This window comes from Chiloscyllium plagiosum, unplaced genomic scaffold (genome assembly GCF_037043375.1).
Source record: "Chiloscyllium plagiosum isolate Xiang-an unplaced genomic scaffold, Cpla_swu_hap1 HiC_scaffold_9, whole genome shotgun sequence".
NCBI lineage: Eukaryota > Metazoa > Chordata > Chondrichthyes > Orectolobiformes > Hemiscylliidae > Chiloscyllium > Chiloscyllium plagiosum.
This window is the reverse complement of record NW_028270147.1, coordinates 34,176,335-34,200,307: the sequence shown is the minus strand read 5'-3', so window position 1 is coordinate 34,200,307 and position 23,973 is coordinate 34,176,335. Positions and strand designations below refer to the sequence as shown.

At 38.3% G+C, this 23,973-nt stretch overlaps 1 protein-coding gene across 3 annotated transcripts in view; it reads left to right on the top strand.

Annotated features, from left to right (window-relative positions):
* usp24 (ubiquitin specific peptidase 24) overlaps positions 1–23,973 on the top strand; it is a 185,558-nt gene that overhangs the window by 101,533 nt on the left and 60,052 nt on the right. For all 3 annotated transcript variants that reach the window (XM_043699013.2, XM_043699012.2, XM_043699014.2), the window contains exons 34-43: positions 2,088–2,250; positions 2,990–3,145; positions 4,511–4,581; positions 7,181–7,341; positions 7,713–7,774; positions 11,795–11,986; positions 16,569–16,686; positions 16,963–17,107; positions 21,013–21,132; positions 22,486–22,614. In XM_043699013.2, coding sequence (XP_043554948.1) covers positions 2,088–2,250; positions 2,990–3,145; positions 4,511–4,581; positions 7,181–7,341; positions 7,713–7,774; positions 11,795–11,986; positions 16,569–16,686; positions 16,963–17,107; positions 21,013–21,132; positions 22,486–22,614 — 1,317 coding nt within the window. The remainder of the gene's footprint in view (positions 1–2,087; positions 2,251–2,989; positions 3,146–4,510; positions 4,582–7,180; positions 7,342–7,712; positions 7,775–11,794; positions 11,987–16,568; positions 16,687–16,962; positions 17,108–21,012; positions 21,133–22,485; positions 22,615–23,973) is intronic.

Sequence of the window (23,973 nt, the reverse complement as noted above, 5' to 3'; positions counted from 1 at the left end):
ATAGGAAGATGTTTGGAGGGATATGGGCCAGGTTCTGGCAGGTGGGACTACATTGGGTTGGGATATCTAGTCGGCATGGACGGGTTGGAACGAAGGGTCTGTTTCCATGCAGTACATCTCTATGACTCTACTCCGAAAGAGACCTCTGTACAAACTCCACATGACATCCCAACTCCAATAATCAATGGTCTGAACAATGAAGGCAAGAATTATGTACCTAAACCCCTGAGTCTCCAACTCGGGGACCTACCATTAATTGTAGAAGTCCTGTCCTTGCTTATTTTACCAAAATGCAAAACCTCACATTTATCCATGGCAGCACAGTGGCTCAATGGTTAGCACTGCTGCCTCACAGTGCCAGGGTCCCAGGTTTGATTCCAGCCTTGGGCAACTGTCTGTGTGGAGTTTGCACATTCTCCCCATGTCTGTTTGGGTTTCCTCCGGGTGCACCACATTCCAAAGATTTCCTCCCACATTCCAAAGATGTGCAGGTTAGGTGAATTGGCCATGCTAAATTGTCCGTAGTGTTAGGTGCATTACTCAGAGGTGGGTGGGTTATTCTTCAGAGGGTCTTGTTGGGCCAAAGGACCTGTTTCCACACTGGGGCATCTAATCTAATCTAAACTACATCTGCCGCCACTCAACCCATTGATCCAGTTGATGAAGATCTCTTTGAATCTCGTCTAATGTTGCACACTGTTCCGAATTTAAGATTGCTTCAGATTAAGAGTTTACGATTCAGATCTGCTGAGTATTTCTGTGAGCTTCTGTATCATTTTGTTCTCATGCTTTATGCAACCTGTGTAACATAGGTATTTGTGCATTAACGTTCGGGTATTTTGCAAGCGCAGTTTGTTTTAATGGTAAGGTGGCAAGTCTTGTCGCATGATACCCCTTTTTGTAAAAGTTCGTTTACTGTCTGTTATCCAGTTGCAGTCCGTGAAACTGCCATTTACAGACATCAATATTCAAATAAGGTCATTGAGTTGCCACAATTCATTTTGCAAGGATATTGAGTGCAACACCACCAAGGCAAGATCTAGAATTTTGTGATGGTGGGGACAATTTGTACAAATATTCCTAATGGTGAGGCCATAAAAAGGAAAGATGGAAATTTTCAATGTAAAAATATTATTGAAAGACCGTGCACTAGCCACCTCTTATTGAAGAGACCTGAAGTAGCACATTTGTATTTCTAGACTCCTACATCTTTTCAGTACATTTTGACCCATTTTATGGAATTTTAGAGTGTGTGAATTAAAAATGTAAAACTGGACTTGGACGGATTAAGCAGAAATGTATATTTGCCTCACTTCCTCCTCACTAGAACAGCTAAATAAAAACACAAACTACCCTTATCTAATCTACAACAAGGGTTCAGTGTTTTATTATAGTGAGAAAATTTGGGACTGAAACTTTACAGGTTTTCCCTTGGCATTTGACACATATGAACATGAGATTATACTTGCCTTCCAAAGCACCTCAGTTATAAAGTTGGGTTTAGGCATTCAGCTTTCTTCAAATATCCCTGTATGTTAATAAACAGATGCCTGTATGTGATATAAGGAAAGAGATGGTAATGATTATGGGAACCCTATCACGTCAGAAGAAAAGGGACTAATTTATTTTGAGATTTATCAGCTTCATTTGAAGAATCTAATGTTAGTTGTTTAAGTAAGTTATTACTGGGACCATTTGTCAGAAGTCACAAAACACCAGGTTACAGTTCATAGGCTTTATTAAAATCATAAATTCTTGGAGTGCTGCTCCTTCGTCAGGTGAAGTGGTGGGAGGCACACAGATCTGTGCATCACCTCCCATTTCACCTGATGAAAGAGCAGCACTCCAAAAGCTTGTGGTTTTAGATAAACTGTTGGGCTATAAACTGGTTTTGTGTGACTTATGACTTTGCCCTCCCAGTCCAACACCAGCATCTCCACATAACTGTAATCATTGGGTAGTAGCTACACTTGTGTTTCAACCTGAGCTCAGTCTTTCACCTTCTGAGGTGTAGTGTGCCAGCTATTTGTGCATCAGGTGCCAGAGTTTTGTATTTTAATGTGAGCATGTGTAACTTTATGTTGCAGACAATGGATGTGAATGATTTCACCTCAACAGTGGCCTGCTTCATGAGGCTGACATGGGCCGCAGCTGCTGGACGTCTTGACCTGGTGGGGAGCTGTCAGCCAATTAGAGAGAGTACCAATTCTCTGTTTTCTGTTGGTATCCGAAATAGGCTCAGCAGTTCAGGTAAGGAATTCCTTGTGCCTACAAAACGTTTCCTTGCATAAGTAATCTTTATTTGTCTGCTTTGGTTTGGACATTGGAGTCCAACTTTAAAAAGCTTTTTTCAAATGTTTACCAGAACAAGTAGCATAAATTGGCTATTTACCTTAATATAAGCCTCCGAACCTTTGCCATAAACAACAAATGGATGATGTTTCACAGTTTACAGAATCTCTTTCAGCAATTGTCATATTCTTCCGTGGTCTTCTTGTAAAATATCATTGGTCATGCAGGTCAGGAATTAACATAATTTGCTGTCCGCTAATGTTGTTCTGGTCATCTGGGGTTATCTACCAAATTTGTTTCTTTTCACTCTTGGACCTGTGCTCACACTACTTGCCATTTTTTCTGACAACATAGAAATTTTTTTGTTGAATTACAGCTTTTGAATGCATTCTCTCTAATTCTGTGGCCTCTTGTGATGAAACTCAGCTCTATAATTGTGCTTTTGAAACAATCGGTGTGAGACAGCAAATCTAATATTTCACGTTACTGACATTTAACATTTAATTGTTTTCATGAATTTTCATAGAATGCTTCTATGGTAATCTGATAAATTTCATAGAAATTGTTTCATAGCACGATGGATAAGTGAAGTAATCTTTTTTGGCGCAGTATCAAATATACTGTCAAATTTTTCTAATGCAAGATCAGGAGAAAACTCATTCAAGCCGGATGACACAAATTGTTTTAACTTGTACAGGCAGCACTTGCAGTTCAGGAAGTGAAGGTGAATCAACCACACTGCATGCAGGCATATGTGTGAAGCAACACTCAGTCTCCACCAAAGATACGCTCATTGCTCGAGAGGCCTTATCACTCCTAGTGACATGTTTACAGCTCCGGTGCCAGCAACTAGGTAATGTCTTTCACGGAACGGATTATCTATTTGAAGTACCCTAACACTAAACTCTTGCAGGGTAGATGTAGAAAGGGTATATGCCTGGTAGGGATGGCATAGGTGTCTAGAACCCAAGGGACACAGTCTCAGATAATGAGGTAGATGTTAAGGACTGAGATGAGGAGGAATTTCTTGTTGCAGAGTATGGTGAATCTCTGGACTTCTCTATCTCAGAGGAATTGGGCAGCTCGGTCATTGAGTGCATTCAAGAGAACAATCAATAGATTTCTACACTTTAAAGATATTATGGGAAAATGCCATTAGGAGAGAAGATCTGCCATGATCATAGTAGACTCACTGAGCTGGCTGACCTATTCCTGCTCCTGTTCCCTACTTTTCTGTTATATTTGAAAGATAGATCTAATTTAAAGTGAAGTTTATTTTTCATAATATCAGTTTGAATTATTTTATAAGTAAATCACATACAATGCAAAGGATCGAATGTATCTATAAAAATACTTTCTCTGTGAAAGTGTATCACCATGTTTTTAAAAAAAGTATGCAGAGGGCTACTTATAGATTTACTTTTGCAGGATGGTTCAGGAAGATATCCTTTGGTGATGCATTTCTGCTTCGTGTTAATTTTTACATTTGCTCTATTTTAAAATTTACTAATAGAGTAGAAAAATTCTTTTGTTAAATCACCATTTCAACTGCACACTTTGCTTGAGAAATGATGTCACCAAACTCCTCTTAATAAATACAGCTTATATGTAAATGGTGAGGTCTTGTTATAAGAAACACTTGAGTCCTGTTAAATGAAGCAGCTGAGATAGAGGAGAAATAACTACTGGTGGGCAACGCCACAGGAAAAGAGATGCAGAATAAGTACAATGTATTTTGATATCAAATGGCTTTTGGAAAAATGAATTGCGCATAGAGTAAGGAAATTCAATTTTAAAGTAGCTATCATTTCAGTATCTTCTCTACTTATTGAAATATAGAGGACAGGTTAATGAAGTTGCATGACCTAAGCTGTAGTTGAAGTGTAAAACAAGGCTAGAAACATGAGGGGGAAAAAAAAATCCCAAAGAATTGCAGATGCTGGAATTCTGAAACAAAAATCAGAAAGTGCTGGAAAAACTCAACAGATCTGGCAGCATCTGTGGAGAGAAAGCAGAGTCAATGTTCTGGATCCAGTGAGCCTTTTTCAGAACTTGAGAGTAGTTTAAAACTTAGAGAGTAGAGACTTGAAGAAACCAAAATATGTTAAAAACCTGAACCGAGAAATATCTGTGTTAAAACAGATTCATACTTTATAGCTTTCAATGATAACAATAGACTAGAAGATCATTTAAACCATGGTTTGCTGTTTTGTCTTAGGTTCTTTTTATATTCTTCCTTGTGTGAGTGATTTTATCATTGACATACTACTTGGATCCCCCAGTGCTGAGGTAAGGAAAATAGAAAATACCTACAAAAATCTAATTTGCATCATGGGTTTCTACATTATTGGGCTAATTTGGAGCAATTAAGATACAAAAATTTTATCTGGAATTAAAGGTTTCTTTTCTGTGAGTGCTGTTGAGTGAGTGATTGCCATTGTGAATTTGAATGTTTAGCAATAACGACACTGGAGTCAAGCAAATACGAAAACGTGCCCACTTGTCTTCACAAACTCAGCTGTATGTGGTTTCCTGCAGTATAAATGTAAAGAATCCAACAATTTTGAAACAAATATTTTGAATAGATCCTCTTGAAAATTGTGTTTTACCTTTTTGTATGCAGTTTGTAAATATTGAAAGTAAACATGGATCTTTTCGAATTAAAGTATTAAAATTATCAAGGGAAATAAGGAAATGGCAGAGATGTTTAACAAATGTTTTACATCTGTCTAACACATCGGAAGTAGGCAATTAAACTGATATCCAAAGTAAAGAAATGCTGCACAGCCAAGGCTAATTCTCAGAGGATGTAGGTTCAAATCTCACCCACATCAGCTGGTGAAATTTAAATTCAGTTTATAAAATCTGAAGTGAAAGGTGGTCTCAGTAATAATGACTGTGAAGCTATCATCAATTTTCATTTAAAAATAATATCACTCGTGCCTTGTAGAGAAGGAAATCTCAGCACGTGACTCTTGACTGCCGTCTATGATATCTTAGTAAGCCACACAATTCAAAGAAAGTTAGGAATATGCAACAAATGCTTGCCTGTAATGCCCAGATCCCATAACAGAAGATATAAGAAAGATGATAGCTTATGGGGTTTGGAGTATTACTAGTATGGATTAGTCAACAGAAACCTATAGAAATAAATGGGGCATTTACAGGATGCAACAAGAATCTGTGCTGGGGCCTCAGCTATTTTACATTTTGTGCCAGTGGTTTCAATACTTTACTACGATATGTTTTGCTGATGATACAATGATAGGTGGAAAAGCAGATGTGAAGAGAACACAGATTTTGAAGAGGTATAGGACATTTGAGTGATAGGGAAAGATACTACACAGAATGTTGTCATCCAAGATTCAGGAAGCAATGTTAGTGTGGTAGTAGTATCACTGAGTATGTAAACTGGAGACCGTGGCCCAATTTGACCGATGACATACGTAAAGTTGTCAGTAGGAATAATTGAAAATCAGTATTATTCACAAATCAAGAAACTAGTAAATGATGTGATTCAATAAACTTGGTGACCTGTAGTTAAATTAGAATGTTAACATGCTGGTTGAGCAAATGCATTAAGAAGGTCAATGTTAGCCTTTATAGGAGCCAGCTTACAATTTAAGCGTAAGGATGTTTTACTAAAATTAGATAGTGTTTTGGTGAAACCATATCTGGAACATTGTATGGTTTTGGTTTCCTTAATGAAGAAAGGATAAAACTGCATTTGTGGCGTTGCAATGAGGATTCATTAGAACAATTTTAGAGCCAAAAGTGCTGTCCTATTGTCCCTTTTTTTTCTAAACGCTGTTGCTTAGCTCAAGGAGACTCTGTCCTTGACTCTTTTTCAGAGGGGCAATAAACTGGGCCAGACTCTAATCAGTTTGGTTTAGTACAGAGATGAAAAGGAATTTGAGAGGCCTTTTGTTTATATGTAAGCAGATGAGACTTCAGGCCAAAACGGTCATGCTTTAGAAGTGACCTGTATAACGAGAAGGGAGTGGTCAGCTCTTTAGCTAGCTGAGCTGAGCTGTTTTTAGTTTAGTCTGAGCTAGGAAGTTCAACAGGGAGTTGTGTGGAAGCTCTCTCTTTTCTGACCTTCAACTTCAACCTGTAAGCATGTGTTCCATTTATTCTGTTTTTTAAAGGGAGTTTGCTTATTGGGACTGTTTTGTGTATTCGGTACAGCATAATTAAGTCTAGCTGGATAGGTTGAGTTCTGTAGGGGTTATTCTGTTCTTTGTGTTACGTTTGTAGTTTTGAATACCTTTTTTGTCTGTTTTAAAATACTGTAGCCAATCTAACTGTCTTACTCCAGGTAATTTTCACTGTGCACTTACCGAAACAAAGTGCAAAGTTAGGTCTAAATTGCCTGCTTAAGAATATTTTGAGTGGTCTGGCCTAGTCCACAACACTATGAAGTGAAATTGAGTAAAACAAACCAATATTTTATAGAATTTAGAAGAATGAGAAATACTGTCATTGAAAGGTATTCAATTCTTAGATGGCTTTACAGATTTAATACTGAAAGGTAGTGAGAAAGTGGTTGGCAATTCAATGACAAGAGGTCATTGCTTCAGAATAAGGGGTCAGCCATTTAGAGCCAAGTTCAGAGGTTCCTTCATTTGTGCATTGTGAATGTTGGAAATTTTCTGCTCCTAGGCTGGGGAGGTTCAGTTAATACATTCGAGACTTGGATTGATAGATTTTGGTCACTCGGGAAACAAGGTATGAGGATAGGGTGGGAAAGCTGAGTTAATGTGGAAATTGAGCTGTGATATTATTGAATAGCAGGACTGGCTTGATAGGCTGTATGACCTGCTATGGCTCCTGCTTCTGTGTACTTGTTTGTTTTCTTGAAGGTGTTTGTTATTTCATACCTTCACAGATAAGAAGGGTTGCCTGGGATCAGTTATACACACTGAGCCAAACAGATACCTCAACAAACCCAGAAATACAGAAACCTAATCAGTTCCTTCTGCATGTCATATTGACAACACAACTACCATTGTGGTCCCCGACCAGTATCATGCGTGGAGTCAACCAAAGGTAGGTTTTCAGTAGGTAAAAACAAAACTAAAAGTTTCAAAACAAAGGTGTCATCTGACCATAAACTTTCTGAAGGCTTGTATCTTTTTCTTGTTCAAGATCTCCTGTGGCATTCGGGTAAATATAATCTGGGGTTTGCAGTTGAATTATGATTAGATGCAAACCTGGTCAGTTCCTTGAACTCTGCTGCTCAGATATTCCTCATGGAGAAACTATCTAAATAGATGACAAAGTCACTGAGATACGAACTCCTGTTAAATGATTAATCCCCACCTACAAAATGCTTGGAATGAAGCGTAAATAAGACTTACATTTCTGTTCAAAATAACTGTGTTTCATTTGAAAATCATTATCCTTGTTTGTTTTTGAAGGCTTTTGTCCCAGTGTACTGAATATTTTGGCTTGAGGTGCCAACTGTTGGATGACTTAACATGTGAGTATGACGGATAGATTTATAGGTTGAATGTAAATAATCAATGCATTCTTTCTTCAGTTTACCTGTACTGTGCATTTGGTAAATTCCCAACATAACCCAAATTTTTGGTAGTTTTAAAGAACTGAATTGCATGTTAAATTCAGTTCAAGGAAATGTTACACTATGTAACTGCTTTTACTCATTGAGAGCTTGGAAGGTACATTGAGGGTCACCGCACAATCAAAACTAGCAATGTAATTACAAGGCAATTACCTAATCCAGAGATAAGATGTGACAGGAATATTACATTCTATGCTGTAGTGCAAGATCATAACTATAATAAAAACAGATGTTGGAAAGCTGAGATAAAACAGAAAATGTTAGAGAATCTCTGAGGGTCGAGCAGCATGATTGTAGAGAGAGTTAAGGTTTTGAGTCTGAAATGGCGCTTGTTCATCAGACCCAATGTTAACTCAGATCCAATCCCCACAGATGCTGCTGGACTGCTGAGTTTCTCAGTTTTCTGTTTTTATTTGTTTTATTTTGGTGGCATTTAACCTATCAATTTTAAGCCAATATTAAATGTATCATTGAAATTTAATTTCAGAATTTTTAATACAAACATTTAATCATTTGCTACATTCAGGCCATGCCGGTACTTCTCTGAATCAATCCACAATTAACTTGCACTACACTGTACTGTCTGTATAGCTCTGTATCTTCCAGTTATTCAGATAATCCTATGTTTCTCAAAGAAGATGAATTTTAAGGTTTTTGCGAAGATTTTTACCTTGAGTTGTGAAGGTTATTGTTGATTTGCTCACCAATATGATAGGTTGTCATGCAAACATTTCGTTACCATGTTAGGGAACATTAAACATGCGACTTCAGTGAAGCTTGATATTTCTATGATCTGGTCTATTAATGTTGGTGGCATCATTTCCGGTTTTACTGTACAGTGGCTTGTGTCTGAGGTCTATTTCTACATGTTTGTTGATGGCTTTTTGGGTTGAAAACCAAGCCTCTAGGAATTTCCGTGCGCATCTCTAGTTAGCTTGTCCTAGGACAGTGACGTTGTCCCAGTCAAATTGATGGCTCTCCTTGTCTGTGTATTAAGATGAGGCAGAATTGGTCGTGCCATTTTGCTGCCAGTTGGTGTTTATGTATCTGGATTGTTAGTTTTCTTCTGGTCTGAGCGATGTAATGTTTATGGACGTCGCTACATGGGATTTTGTGTATTACGTTGGTCCTGCACGTTGTGGGTATGGAGTCTTTCGGCCTTGACTAGTTGGCATGGTGTGGATGTGGGTTAATGTGCTACCATGATTCCTAGTAGTCATACTCGTCTGGTTGTCATTTCTGATATGTTCTTGACGTAGGGTAGGTTGATCAATGTAGTAGGGCATGCAGTGACCTCTTGGCATTGTCTGTCCAATTGACATCGGGCAGACAAAGCTGTTGGGGTATCTGTTGTTTGTGAAGACCTCATGTAGGTGTTCTTCCTCATTTTTGCATAGTTCTGGTGTGTTGCAGTATGTTGTAGCTCATTTGAATAGTGTTCTGACACAGCTCTGTTTGTGGATGTTGAGGTGATTGATGTTGTAATTAAGAATTTGGTCCATCTGGGTTGCCTTCCTATAAACTTTGGTTAGGAATTCACTGGTCACTCATTGTACCATGACGTCGAGGAATGGGAGTTGATTGTTATTCTCCTCGCCTCTGGTGAATTTGATACCAGTGAATATGTTGTCGATGAGAGTGTGTGTTTCCTCTAACTGTGCATTTGATGAGGACAAATGTGTCATCCACGTGTCAGATCATAGCTTTGGTTGGATCAAGGGAAGAGCTGTGTGTTCCAATCTTTGCATGACTGCAACCCCCACCAGCTTGGCAAGCAAACCAAGAACCGAAGGTAAATTTGTTTTGCCTGAACAACATCCTGTGGTAAATCATTGTGTGATAATAATGTTTTACATGGGAAAATTTATCCTAGCCCCTCTTCTTGCTCGTTTTGTTGCTATGCTAAGTTAATGACCCTTGTCTTTGACCCACCACCTGGCGAAAATAGGCCTTCTCCAATTCCCTACCAAATTGCCTTTATTGTTAAATCCTTCAATGGGATATCATAGTATTCTGTTTTCCAGTGGAAATAATAGTATCTCAGATCTCTCTTCTTAACCAAAGCTGCTTGCCTGATAGTCTGGGATCTGCACTATATACTCTGCATGGCTTTAATACCTAATCTGTAATGGAATGCCAGAATTACACAATTATTGTGCTTTAATTGCAATCTATCATAACTTTGTACAAATTTGTCGTCCCTTTGCTCTCGTGCATTTTCACTCAATTTTGCTATATAAGGATATATCTGATTTCCATTGAAACTTTTTTTTATCTGAAGATTATTAATAAGTAAGAAAGCAAATCTGTTTTTGACTTTTATTGTGAGAGGTTGGAATTTGAAAACGGGGAAATTTTGTTACAATTGTACAAAGTATTACTGATACTGGATTGGAGCATTGTGTGCAGCTTTGATCCCTGAATTTATTAAGGGATATATTGGAGTCAGTTCGAAAGAGATGGAATAACCTTATTCCTGGGATGAAGGGGTTCACTTATTGAGAACGACTAACCAGTTATTACAGGTTCTAAGGAGATGATTCCACTAATAGGGTGATTGTGAACAAGAGGGCATTCATTTAAAACTGAAATTACTTTGATAATTTCTTCTGTGAAGGTAGTGAATGTCTGGAATTCTCTATCCCAAAGAATTATGGACTCTAGATCTCCGAGAGTATTTAAAAAGGAAGTAGGTAGTTTTTTCAAAAACTGAAAATTTGAGAGCCATGAGGACTTGCTATGAAAGAGGCATTGAAGCTGGGACAGATCAATGATGATCTTCTTGAACGACGGGACTGGCTTGAGTGCTTGACTGGCCTACTCTTATTTCTTATGTTCTTATGATTTCCCCCCTCTTGATCTATTGTTTCATTCACTAACTATTTCTCCCTGTAAATTTGGTCCCGATGCCTCCTTGTGTCAACAAATTTTATATTTGTTTCCCAGTTCAAACAACATTATCGTTAGCACTTCATTATCCTTGTTACTTAACAAGCAAAACACATTTCAGCTAAATATGTAAAGTGATAGTTTGTTATTTCCTGATGAAGGGCTTATGCCAGAAATATCGGTTCCTCTGCTGTTCGAATGTTGCCTGACCTGCTGTGCATTTCCAGCACCCACACTCAACTCTGTTTGTCAATTCATACCAGTTTCAGCCAGAATTAAATTAAGCAATGCTTTTTCATTTGAGATAAGGTAAAACCATAAGTAAAAGTGATCATTAGAATTGTTAGAAAGGTATAGCTTTGCATTAGTTATTGCTATCTGATCCAGTCCTGCCTACACAAGGGGTATAATGCTGAGGAATGGATGCACAGTCTGTACAATATCAGAAGTCACACATCAGGTTATACTCCCAATAGGTTTACTTGAAATCAAAAGCTTTCTGAGCATTGACACTTCACCTGACAAAGAGACAATGCTCTGAAAGCTTACCATTTCAAATAAACCTGTTGGACGAGAACCTGGTGTCAATGTGACTTCTGACCTTGTCTACCCCAATCCAAAACTGTCTCTTAAACAGCATTAGACCTAGTTTAGTCAGGGTTAACACAAGTTTTGATCCAGGGATTGCTTCAGCTTCTTTACTATCTGGAGTATTTTAACTCTAAATATTGTCAATTTTCTGTTTGTTTTGAAAGTTTTTTTGACTTCCTTGGATGAGATTGTCAGTTTACATTGGAATTGAATACAGCTTGTGATTTGAATTTGCACAAAGTTTTAACTCCTAAAACTCCTTTTAAAAAAAATAAACTTAGGAGTGTTGTATAGATTGGAGAGAGAGGATGTTTATTGTGTTAAGTTTAGAGCATGTATCGTGGAAATAATAGTGCTATGCAACCTCAATTTAATGTCAGAGTTTTTCTAATTTTCAGCAGTCATTAATATTGAAATTAATCACTTACTTCCTTTTAGCTTCAGAGATGGAGCAACTTCAAATTAGCCCTGCGGCCATGTTAGAAGATGAGGTTAACTGGCTTGACAACTTTGAGCCCACATGGACTGCAGAATCAGAGACTAGTGAGTCGGATAATGTTCTGCTTGCAGGGCATCTGCGGCTTATCAAAACACTACTGTCACTCAGCGGCCCAGAGAAGGAATTACTTGGTAATTTAAATTTATTGTTACAATTACTAAATATGTGCATCAGATTATTGAATCCATCATCACATAATTCTCAGGAATTAAACTAGCAGAATTGTGATTTCTGTCTGTACATTTTATGGAAGTCACTCCCCAGCATTGTTAATAATGGACCTACTTTTGGTGATCATTGCCTTATGCGTTAACATCATCTTGTGTAAGAAGAATTTATAAGGAAACCTAAAATAACTGATCAAATTGATGTTGGTGTAAAACTTCATACCTTTTGTTCCACAAGTAAATACTAGCTATGTTAGACATCAAAAATATGGAGACCAGCTCTGTAATGGGTTCAATTTGTTCTTTCTTGAGAGAGAATTAGAGGAAACTATCACTTGTAGTATATTTATTTTACATTGGCAAAAACATTGGTGATGGATATTGCCGATTGAGTGGGAATTGGAAATAAATGATTGGTTAAAGTACATGCTCGTGTACCAAGATAATTTGAACCCAGTCAGCTAGAGAGCAGAAGTTGTATAAAGATGCTAACCAGATGGCAGGCCCATGTCATCCCTGGTGTTTGGTTGCAGAATGGAATCTGCAGTACTTAGAATCAGGTGGCATGATTTTGAACTGTAGAAGCAAATAAACTGAGAATTGTCTTTAAGAAAAGCACCCATTTTGATCAGAATGCTTTGTAAAGGATTGCAAACATTCTCAGCAAATGAATGGAGTTAATGTAAATAGGCAAAAATAAAAAGCTATTTGTAATGTTCCTTGAGTGAATTAATCTTCATAGAATCCCTACAGTGTGGAAACAGGCCATTTGGCCCAACAAGTCCACACCCACTCTCCAAAGATTAACCCACCCAGACCCATTCTGCTACCTTATTACTCTACATTTACCCCTGACCAATGCACCTAACCTACACATCCCTGAATGCTATGGGCAATTTAGCATGACCAATTCACCTAATCTGCACAGGGAGACAACCAGAATTCCCGGAGGAAACCCACGCTGACACATGGAGAATGTGCAAACTCTACACACAGTCGCCCAAGGCTGGAATTGAACCCAGATCCCTGGCATTGTGTAGAAGCAGTGTTAACCACTGAGCCACTGTCCCACCTTGCACAATTACCTTTGAGATTTCTCAATTAGCTGAAGCTTCTTTCATGTTTTATTGCATTTTTTTAAATGACAAAAAATCTGTAGTTCTTTGCCATGAGATGGTGATATAATTAATGTGATTTTAACTCAAATAAAAACTTTGCACCTTCTAACTGTCACATTGCTTAAATCTTGCCTTCCCATCCCTTTGAGACTTAGCAATATCCAAATAAACAGTACAATTAATTTACAAGTCTTTTTGTCCACGGTAAATTCAAGTTATATAAGTAATGTCACAGTAGAAAAGCATTAGTTTCATGGCTATACAATTGCCTACAACTCAGATGGAGTCTTCCCCCATAATGCCTGCCACATCTCTGTATGATTCTGTCTCTGGTACCAGAATTGCCAATTGCTTTTCTAAACACCTGATCTGTGTAGTGGCAATGCTGTGGACTGAGCCCTTGGTCCTCTTTTTATTAACTGAGGCCCTCAGTTGCCTTCCCAGGAAAATACGTTTGAATCAGGCAACAAGACCCTCACCTTGACTGTCATTGTGTGTGTCTGACTTCCTTTGCGATTTTCCTCCATTCTTTATTGTTGAGACCATCACTACTTTGCTTTTATTTTATTCATTTTGCTTTGGAACTGAGTTGCAGGCAAGAATTGAACTTTGAACAGCAGCTCTTTTTTTTAGATGTGGAAAAAACCAAAGACTGATGTTTGCTATTGTAAATTGGCCTGGAAAGATGATGCAGGTTAATTACTTGTAGACAATTCTAAATACACAATTCGGTACCAAGGTGTTGTTATGCTCAGGCACTGGCAGCTGGTTAGATCAATCAAAGGAGGACCTGTGCCAGCTAGCAAACAATTAGTGTGTTGGAAAAGAAAGGAGAAAAAACTGACTCTGACTGGGATTTGGGCAGGAAGCAATTTTACTTTGAAAGCTGCTAGACTGGGTTTGGTTTTGTTTGATTTTAATCTCTCTATTTATTCTCCAGTTATTTAATGTTTTGAGAAGAGTTTCCCAGTTGTATGAAATAATTACAAGTTTCCAGAGGTCTGCAGACGTTGTTTGCATTGAATGGTGACTTCCGAATTCACGCAAAATATGCAGTCTTGCATTCCTGTAAAGAAACCCATCTTCCAAGGATTTCATGAAGGCCTGGTATTCATACAGTTATCAAAGTAACAGTTACGAATATACAGTGACTTCAAAATTGCTCGTTTGTTCCTGACCAGACTTCATGAATAACAGATAACTGACACCAATATTGTTTATAGCTTAAACATAAATCAACAATTTATTATTAATACTGTAAATCTAGCAGCACAGAGTTAAACAACAAGGTAATCTAATGCGTATGATTTAAACCCTATCTTCTTTGATAATAGCCCCACACTCTCACACAGTTAGGAGATAAATTTTAAAAAAGCAAAGTTGTAATTTGCCAATTCACTTAAGCAGTTTTGAATGATATTTAATAAACCTTCATGCAATCCTTGGGTAATGAGCTGTTCACAAGCATCAGGGACGGTACAACTTGCTTGAATTCTAAAGACACTGGTCAATGCAAACAATTTCCATGAACTACTGGAGACTTGTACTTATAACTTCCACTGAGGTCCTTTTCTCATCTTTCAATAATTCAGTAGCGGGAGGATAACTACAGAACAACTAAAGCTCCATCTATCAGCTTTCACAGGCAAGCTACCTTCTGCTCAAAACCCAGTCTTAACCAGTTCAATTTATGTATTCTCGTTCTTCAGCATTTTACTTTTGAGTGGCAAGCACCAGCCTCTCTTTAATTGACCCTTTTAACATCCAAGCAGCTGTCGCTCCTTGAACATAATACAGTTGAAGTGCCAAAATATCTGCAGTATTCTTTTAATAATAATCCACCTACAATTGACTTGCCAGACCCGTTCCCGTAAACAAACTGTTCTTTCCTTTTTAAAAAAAAGTAAGGTGCTGCTCAAAGACCAAAGTTCAACACTCAATTTCAGTTCAAGGTTTGTGCAAAGTTCAGTTCATAGTTCAAAACCAAAAATGAGGGGAAAAAAAGGCTAACAGTGATGTTCCTGAAAAATCTGGTTAGCAACTATTGAGTGATTGTTGAGGGTCATTGAATATTTTAAATTGACTATACAAATCCAGTGATACTGAAGCTGATTTAGTTTGGCTTGCTTTCCCTGTGTTGTAATACTGTCATATTAACAGCACCAAAGAAGTGAATTGTATGCATTTATACTATCTTTGACTGAGAAACAAATGGTTACCCAAATAATACAACTTCATGCTACCATCAACCACAAAACTACTTTTGTGATTGTTTAGCTTTGTTTTTGCAATCGCATACAACCTTTCTGATCTTGAACTTTAATCAAGTTTTGGGGTATATTGAATTGGTATGATTTGTATTATAAAAGCAAAATACTGCAGATTCTGGAGGTCTGAAATAAAAGCTGCACCTGTGGAGAGAGAATTTGAGTTAACATTTGAAACTATCGTCTCCCTTTTGAAATTGTGTAGTTAATAATTTGGTCCCTCACTGCAAGGGAGAGGTTCTTAATGGATCATCACTTTATGTCCAGCTTCTTAAAGAGGCATGTTAAAAAATAACTAAGAATTTATTTTACCGTATAAACCAGGATACAAATTTAACGAGGTGCAATTTTAGTCATTGCACTCCAGTAACTCTTAATCAAAAGTACCGTTTCTGATGTCTACTTCCATGTCAGTACGAAGAATAACCAGAACTCATCTAAAGAAATGTCTAATTCCATCTGATTCTTAATCAAATCCTGGGAAGTAAAAGCTACATTTTCTTTTGTAATTCTATGCTCACTGAACCAACAAATACCTCCTGAAACAAGAAAAGCTACATTTTATCCATCGCCCCTGCCCTTTCATGGATCTGTACTCTGTGTAATTTTCAGAACAAATATTTTGCATCAGTCAGTTGGAAGACTAGAATATCTGTTGGTTGTTCATTGTTCTCAATGTTCAAATCACTAGTTTCCAATGCGACATGACCCATTTGATTACAACTCCTCCAACTTTTTATTTCACCCTCATCAGACAATTTTATTTCATTGGGGCCAACGAGGCAAGTTTGGAATACCTTTTTTAAGTTCCCTACAGCATGGAAACAGGTCCTTCGGCCCAACAAGTCCACACCGACCCTCCGAAGAGTAACCCACTCAGACCCATTCCCCTATCCTATATTTACCCCTGATTAATGGACCTAACACTATGGGCAATTTAGCATGGTCAATTCACCTGACCTGCACAACTTTGGATTGTGGGAGGAAATCAGAGCACCTGGAGGAAACCCACACAGACACTGGGAGAATGTGCAAACTCCACACGGACAGTCGCCCGAGGCAGGACTCAAACCCAGGTCCCTGGTGCTGTGAGGCAGCAGTGCTAACCACTGAGCCACCATACTGCCTTTTGATCTCTCTAAACTGATGTTTTGTGTGCAGGACCATCATTAATCAAACAGCTCATGGAAGACTTCTTGTTCCGTGCTTCAAAAATCATCTTGACCAGCAGCAGTCCAGCTGGGAGTTGCTCAGTTAGTCAACAGGATTTTCATCCAAAGTATGTAAGCTCAGTTCTTTCTATTAGTGCTTACAATAACTGGGTAGTTTGCTCTGACTGATTTCATAACTGTTGTCCCACCTTCAGGTGAAATCTTGACTAGTTTTTTTAAATTGAAGTTGTTCAGCACTCAACCCTCAATTTCTGTCTACAGTGCATCTTAAAGTTCAAAGATTGTGTTGTATTTCTTCAGCTCACATTGCTGTCTTTTGACTAGATTTCACCTGAAGATTTTGAATGCTAAAAGTTAACATCATTCTGCCTCTGATTTTCCAGGTGCAGTACAGTCAATAGTCGACTTGCTGCTTACGAGGTGCTGGTTATGTTAGCAGACAGCTCTTTGAGTAACCTTCAGCTTATCTCCAATGAACTTCTATCAATGCATCATCAATTTGACCCTGCACTCACAAAGGAGTTTGAGGTCAGTGAAATACTTGCTCTCTTGTCTTTTTCTTCCCTAATAGTATGAAATATTAGCACATGTTTGATTGGTCACCTCAAAGCATATTAATTTTTTTTTATTGTTGTACTTTTCTCTTTGAAGGAAACCAAAAACTAGTCAGGATGTGGTAAGCATAAGGAATGGAGCAGGCAGTTTACAATCTGCAATACAGCACATTGCAGCACTGACCAAAGATGAAAGCTTCCATACATTATTGCTGTAGTTCTCATCCATTACCTGCCTTTTCTCCTTCCCAGTATGAAACCTCCATCTCGTATTTCACTAGGGTTTTACAGCATGAGTAATAAATTGCAACACTAATGTATATTTCATTCACCTGTTTTTCCTTCCTTAGCTTTCTATTAAACCTTTCTCAGTCATGGGTTTCTTGATTAAGCAGTATTTCCTCAATAGAGATGGAAACTACATAAACAAGGAATAATGTTTTTTTTTTGAAAATTTAAGATAAAGTATCATAGCTGAGAACATGAACATACATTTTTAAGTTAAAAATCACACCACACCAGGTTATAGTCCAACAGGTTTAATTGGAAGTACACTAGCTTTCGGAACGACACACCTTCATCAGGTGATAGTGGAGGGCTCAATCCTAACACAGAATTTATAGCAAAAATTTACAGTGTGATGTAACTGAAATTATACATTGAAAAATTGATTGACTGTTAAGCCTTTCATCTGTTAGAATACAGTGATAGTTTCATTTCTTTCATGTGTAAATCACAAAACCTTTTTTTTAAAAAGTTGTATTCTCGGGTTAGCTGTTAACAATGGTGATAGCTAGACAATATGTTGAAGGTGTTGGCCCCCTGTGTTCTCTGTCTATGCCATGATGTTTAGATTGATTCTAATCTAAAAAGTGAGATAATGGCATTTTACATAAATTCATGCAGTTTTTGAGCTCAGAGTTCCACATGAATGCATGCAGTTTTTGAGCAAAGCCAACACACCGGGACGTCCCATCGTGTCGGGCAATGGGACCCTATGTAAGAATCTCTCCAGCTATGTGGAAGGCATCTTGAAACCTATTGTACAGGGGATCTCCAGCTTCTGTCACGACACTATGGATTTCTTACAGAAACTCAGCACCCACAGACCAGTTGAACCGGGAACATTCCTCGTTACAATTGATGTTTCCGCACTCTTCACCAGCATCCCCCACAACGATAGCATCGCGGCAACAGCCTCAGTACTCAACACCAACAACTGCCAATCTCCAAACACCATCCTACAACTCATCCGCTTTATCCTTGACCACAACGTCTTCACCTTTGACAACCAGTTCTTCATCCAGACACACGGAACAGCCATGGGGACCAAATTTGCACCCCAATATGCCAACATTTTTATGCACAGGTTCGACCAAGACTACTACTCTATGCAGGATCTCCAACCAACATTGTACACCAGGTACATTGACGACATTTTCTTCCTCTGGACCCATGGCGAGGAGTCACTGATAAAACTACACAGTGACATCAACATTTTTCATCCCACCATCAAACTCACCATGGACTACTCTCGACTATCTGTCTCATTCTTGGACACATACGTCTCCATCAAGTATGGACACCTCAACACCACATTCTACCGCAAACCCACAGACAACGTCACAATGCTATACTTTTCCAGTTTCCACCCAAAACATATTAAAACAGCCATTCCCTATGGACAAGCCCTATGCATACACCGGATCTGCTCAGATGAGGAGGAATGTGACGGACACCTGGAAGTACTCAAGGATGCCCTCACAAGAACGGGGTACGATGCTCAACTCATCGACTGCCAGTTCTGACGTGCCACAGCAAGGAACCGTAGTGACCACCTCAGGAGACAGACACGTGCTGCAACTGACAGGGTAACCTTCGTTGTTCAGTATTTCCCAGGAGCTGAAAAATTACGCCATGTTCTTCGAGACCTGCAACACATTATCAATGAGGATGAGCACCTCACCAAGACCTTCCCCACAACTCCACTACTTGCCTTTAAACAACCGCCAAACCTCAAACAGATCGTTGTTCGTAACAAGCTGCCCGGCTCTCAGGACAACTCCATACAAACCTGTCACGGTAGACGCTGCAAGACGTGTCAGAGTGTGGACATAGATACCACCATTACACGTGGGAACACCTCCCACCTTGTACTTGGCAGGTACTCATGTGACTCAGCCAACGTTTTCTATCTTATACGTTGCAGGCAAGGATGCCCGGAGGCATTGTACATTGGGGAAACCGAGCAAAGGCTACAACAACGGATGAATGGGCATCGCACAACAATCAACAGACAGGAGGGTTCCCTCCCAGTTGGGGAACACTTCAGTGGTCTAGGACATTCAACCTCGGACCTTCGGGTGACCATCCTCCAAGGTGGACTTCAGGACAGGCAGCAGAGAAAGGTGGCTGAGCAGAGGCTGATAGCTAAGTTCGGTACCCATAGGGAGGGCCTCAACCGGGACTTTGGGTTCATGTCACATTACAGGTGACCACCATTGCACTATACACACACACAGATACTCCTACACACACACACAGGCACTCCTATACACACATACACACGGATGCACACAGACACCCACACACACCTTACAGACACACACTCCCACACTCACACATGCACCCCCTCACAGACTTAAGACACTCTGCACTCAATACACACACACATACACTTTATCACACTCACAACCCTCAACCCAGACAGACAGACAGACACACAGACAGACAAAGACCCGCATGCACACACACATTTTGTGTGGTGAATTTGTACTTGCAGGGTTACATTGTACTTTGCTCAAAAACTGCATGCATTTGTGTAGAATTCCGTTATCTCACTTTTTAGATTAGAATCAATCTAAACATCATGGCATAGACAGAGAACACAGGGGGCCAATACATTGTCTAGCTACCACCATTGTTAACAGCTAACCTGAGAATGCAACTTTCTTAAAAAAAAAAGGTTTTGTGATTTACACATGAAAGAAATGAAACTATCACTGTATTCTAACAGATGAAAGGCTTAACAGTCAATCAATTTTTCAATGTATAATTTCAGTTACATCACACTGTAAATTTTTGCTATAAATTCTGTGTTAGGATTGAGCCCTCCACTATGACCTGATGAAGGAGCGTCGCTCCGAAAGCTAGTGTGCTTCCAATTAAACCTGTTGGACTATAACCTGGTGTGGTGTGATTTTTAAGTTTGTACACCCTAGTCAACACCGGCATCTCCAAATTATGAATACATTTTTAAAAATGTTATAAAATGTCAGTGCCATCATGTTTGCCTCAAAACAAGTATTTGTATTGCAAACATTGATTTTTGTAAAGCTAGAGAATAGAATTGCAGTTATTTCATTCATAATCCTTGTCTTTTTATATTGTTTCTCTTCATATTTAAGGTTTCAGTTTTTTTAAATTGAAGTTGTTCAGCCCTCAACCCTCAATTTCTGTCTACAGTGCATCTTAAAGTTCAAAGATTATGTTGTATTTCTTCAGCTCACATTGCTGTCTTTGTTTTTCTGATATGTTACCTTAAGACTTGACCTGAAATCCTTATATTTGCCGGAAATCTAATTTATTCTGTTGGAGTTAATTTAAAACTAGCAATGACATGGAGATGCTGGTGTTGAACTGGGTGAACAAAGTCACATGACACCAGGTTATAGCGCAACAGGTTTATTTAAAACCACAAGCTTTCAGAGTGCTTCTCCTTTGTCGGATGAAGTCAACTTGGACTATAACCTGGTGTCGTATGACTTCTGACTTCAAAACTAGCAGCAACAGAATTTCTCTCAATTATTAGTCAATTCTATGATTTATATTTATTAAATTGTTAATTTTGTTATTTATACCTGGTACTTTTGTATTTAGTACTTGCCACCTGTTGATAGCCGCTCTGTCTCTGGATTTGTGGGATTGAAGAATGGAGGAGCCACATGCTACATGAATGCAGTATTTCAACAACTTTACATGCAGCCTGGATTACCGGAGGTATGGGTGTTTTAACTGTCTATTTCTGCTTAGTTTTCATCAACTGAGTCCACATGGGCAGATATATAATTCGATGCTTCGCAAGGAATGTCCGCTAGTAGATGAAAATGAGACCCACTCCTTGACAATGTTCCCTTTCTCCTCCTTGACAGTGCAGACAGGTTTATGATTCAGGAATGGCAGGTGCAAATATTGTCCTCAATTCTTTAATAGGAATCATTTTTGAATAGGTTTGTTCTAGTTCAAATTTTAATATGTACTAGAAGATTAATTTGGAATGTTGTACCCACTGTCTAGATACATTGCAGAAAGAGGCCTATTATGTCTGCACTCCAGGAACTTTGACTTAGTCCTCTCTTTTCTACAGGAAAAAACACACACAATACAGCCTTGTCTGATCTGTCGCAAATGTGAAATTATCAATGACCAAGTCCTTGCAGCTTTTTTGAGAATTTCTAATTATTGAAATCTATAGTCTTTTATGAAAATTCATCACTAAAGGGATGGTGGTTCCTGCCTTTGATTGTCAACATATTGAATTTTCTAACTGGCATTCTGTGAAAGGGAAATACTAAACAAAAATAATGAGTGAATGTATTTCAACAATTATGTTCTGTTTTTATTTGCATGTTATTTTGAACTCCTTTTTTAGAAAGCTGTGCAAAAGTAATTAAAAATGGTAATTAAATATTTGAAGTAGAGAACTAATGTATTTTTAAAAAATGTTTGGGTTCGTAGTTTGAATCTGAAGCTTGCACTCTTTCCTAAACATAATTTGTACTTAAAGCCAAACCCACTGAGAAAGTAAAATAAATCAGTTTTGACGCAAGTGCCCTATTGCCAACAACCATTAGGTATCAAAATCAATAGGCCAGCCCTTTTCTGATACTATCCATAGCTTCAAGCAATTGTGATTAGCTTCATCATTTATTTTGGTACAGATTGATGTCAGACTTTAAAGTTCAATACCTTCATCAAGCTACACCATGGCCAGTTCATAAATTTCCAAATGGATAACATGGAGGCAGCAACTTAAGGCATACTTATCTTAACCTTTATTGCTTCACAAATGTATCCCCTGTACAGATGATCAATGCATGTGCCAAATAATAAAAGGAAAGATTTGAAAACCAAATGTTGTAAATAATTCCTCTTTTTTTCATATCCTCCCAAGTAGTTGGTAGCCAAAAAAGGCACACAGGGACCATGGGGCATCTAGAGATGGACAATAAATGTAACCCAAATCTTTAAAGTGATAACATTTAATAGATTCTGCACAGTAATAAACAGAAAAAGAATAATGCCCTTAGTTTAGATTTCTCTCACCTTTTGACTTTTCTCCCCATCTTACAGGCAATGCTATCAGTGGATGATGACGATGATGAGAATCCAGAAGAGAATGTTTTCTATCAGGTTCAGTCCCTCTTTGGGCATTTGATGGAAAGCAAATTACAATATTATGTCCCAGAGACTTTCTGGAAGGTGAGAAACTTGGAAATAATATAGACTCTTACACTCAGTAATTAATTAATTGGACATTTTTTTTAGCAAATACACAAGATGTTGTTTTGAAAACTATTTAGTGTTTGAAAATAACATCCCAACTTAACCTTGTTGATATGAACATTAGTTTAAGAATTTTGCCTTACATTCTATACAGCTCTATCGCAGTTCTGAATCCAACACTTGGTCCTGAACATGTGTGCTAGTTACCAAGCTAGGAAGACAAAACAGAAATATTTGACAAAACAGGCGATTTCAAACCAAATGTAACTTGACTTATTTGTCACTCAATTGCAGAATAAGCTGTCACCAGTAGTAATGAATGTGCACTACAAGGTAAAGTCATCATACCAAATGCTGTCTCAGAGAGAGACAAATGGTGGTGGTTTAACCTGAGGGTTACGAGGTGAGATGTTGAGAAGGGGAGTGCTTCATGGTAACTTCAGCCAGTGCAGGAATTGAACGCATTGTATTGGCATCACCCTGCATCACAAAGTAACCATTTAGCCAACTGACCAATCCCTAAACAGCAGGGAAAACATTGATTTAGCACCAGAGAATGAATAAAGTGTAAACGGTCTGGGCTCTGAGTGCAAATTTTAATTAAGGCAGACATTTTCCAGGAATTGCTAGAAAAACTCAGCAGGTCTTGCAGCATCTGTAAAGAGCAAACAGCATTATTGTTTTGAGTCCAGTGACCTTCCTAAGGATTTTATACCTGCCAAATCAAAAACAGATAAGAAAAATGCAACCAAACATAAATGTTTTATTCATCCAGTACTTTGTCTCATTCTCAAGATATGAATGCTGTGCAACAAACTAATTATTTCAAAGTGTAATTACAATAATATATTGATTATGAAACTGACTCAGTAGTATATAGAAATGTTGACCAGTATTATATAATTGAATATTGTAGGACTATATCTTGGAATTGAGCTTAATACTCCCAGTGTGCAGTAAATTGGGAATTATACAGGGATAAAATGGCATCAAGCCTTCTTTCTGATTAACAAAACTCTTCCAAACTAAATAGAGTTCATTACCATCATTCCATAAATTTTGTTGGCACTGAGCTACATCTCAAATGTTAAATAACTGAATGAAGAAACGATGAATTTATCCCTTCCTTTCTACTCTTTTTTTTTTAAGCGATGGCTTTCTGAGGTGTGGCTGAGTGCAGACAGCTTTTACTATTTCTGTGTGAACTTTACCGTACGTGTCAGTGGATTGTTTAACCTTGAGAAGATGCAACAATCTGTGTCTCTTTGACTTCAGCTTTGCTTACAATGCTTGCTTGTTGCACTGAATTTCCTTTAAGGTTGCTGTGCATGTATA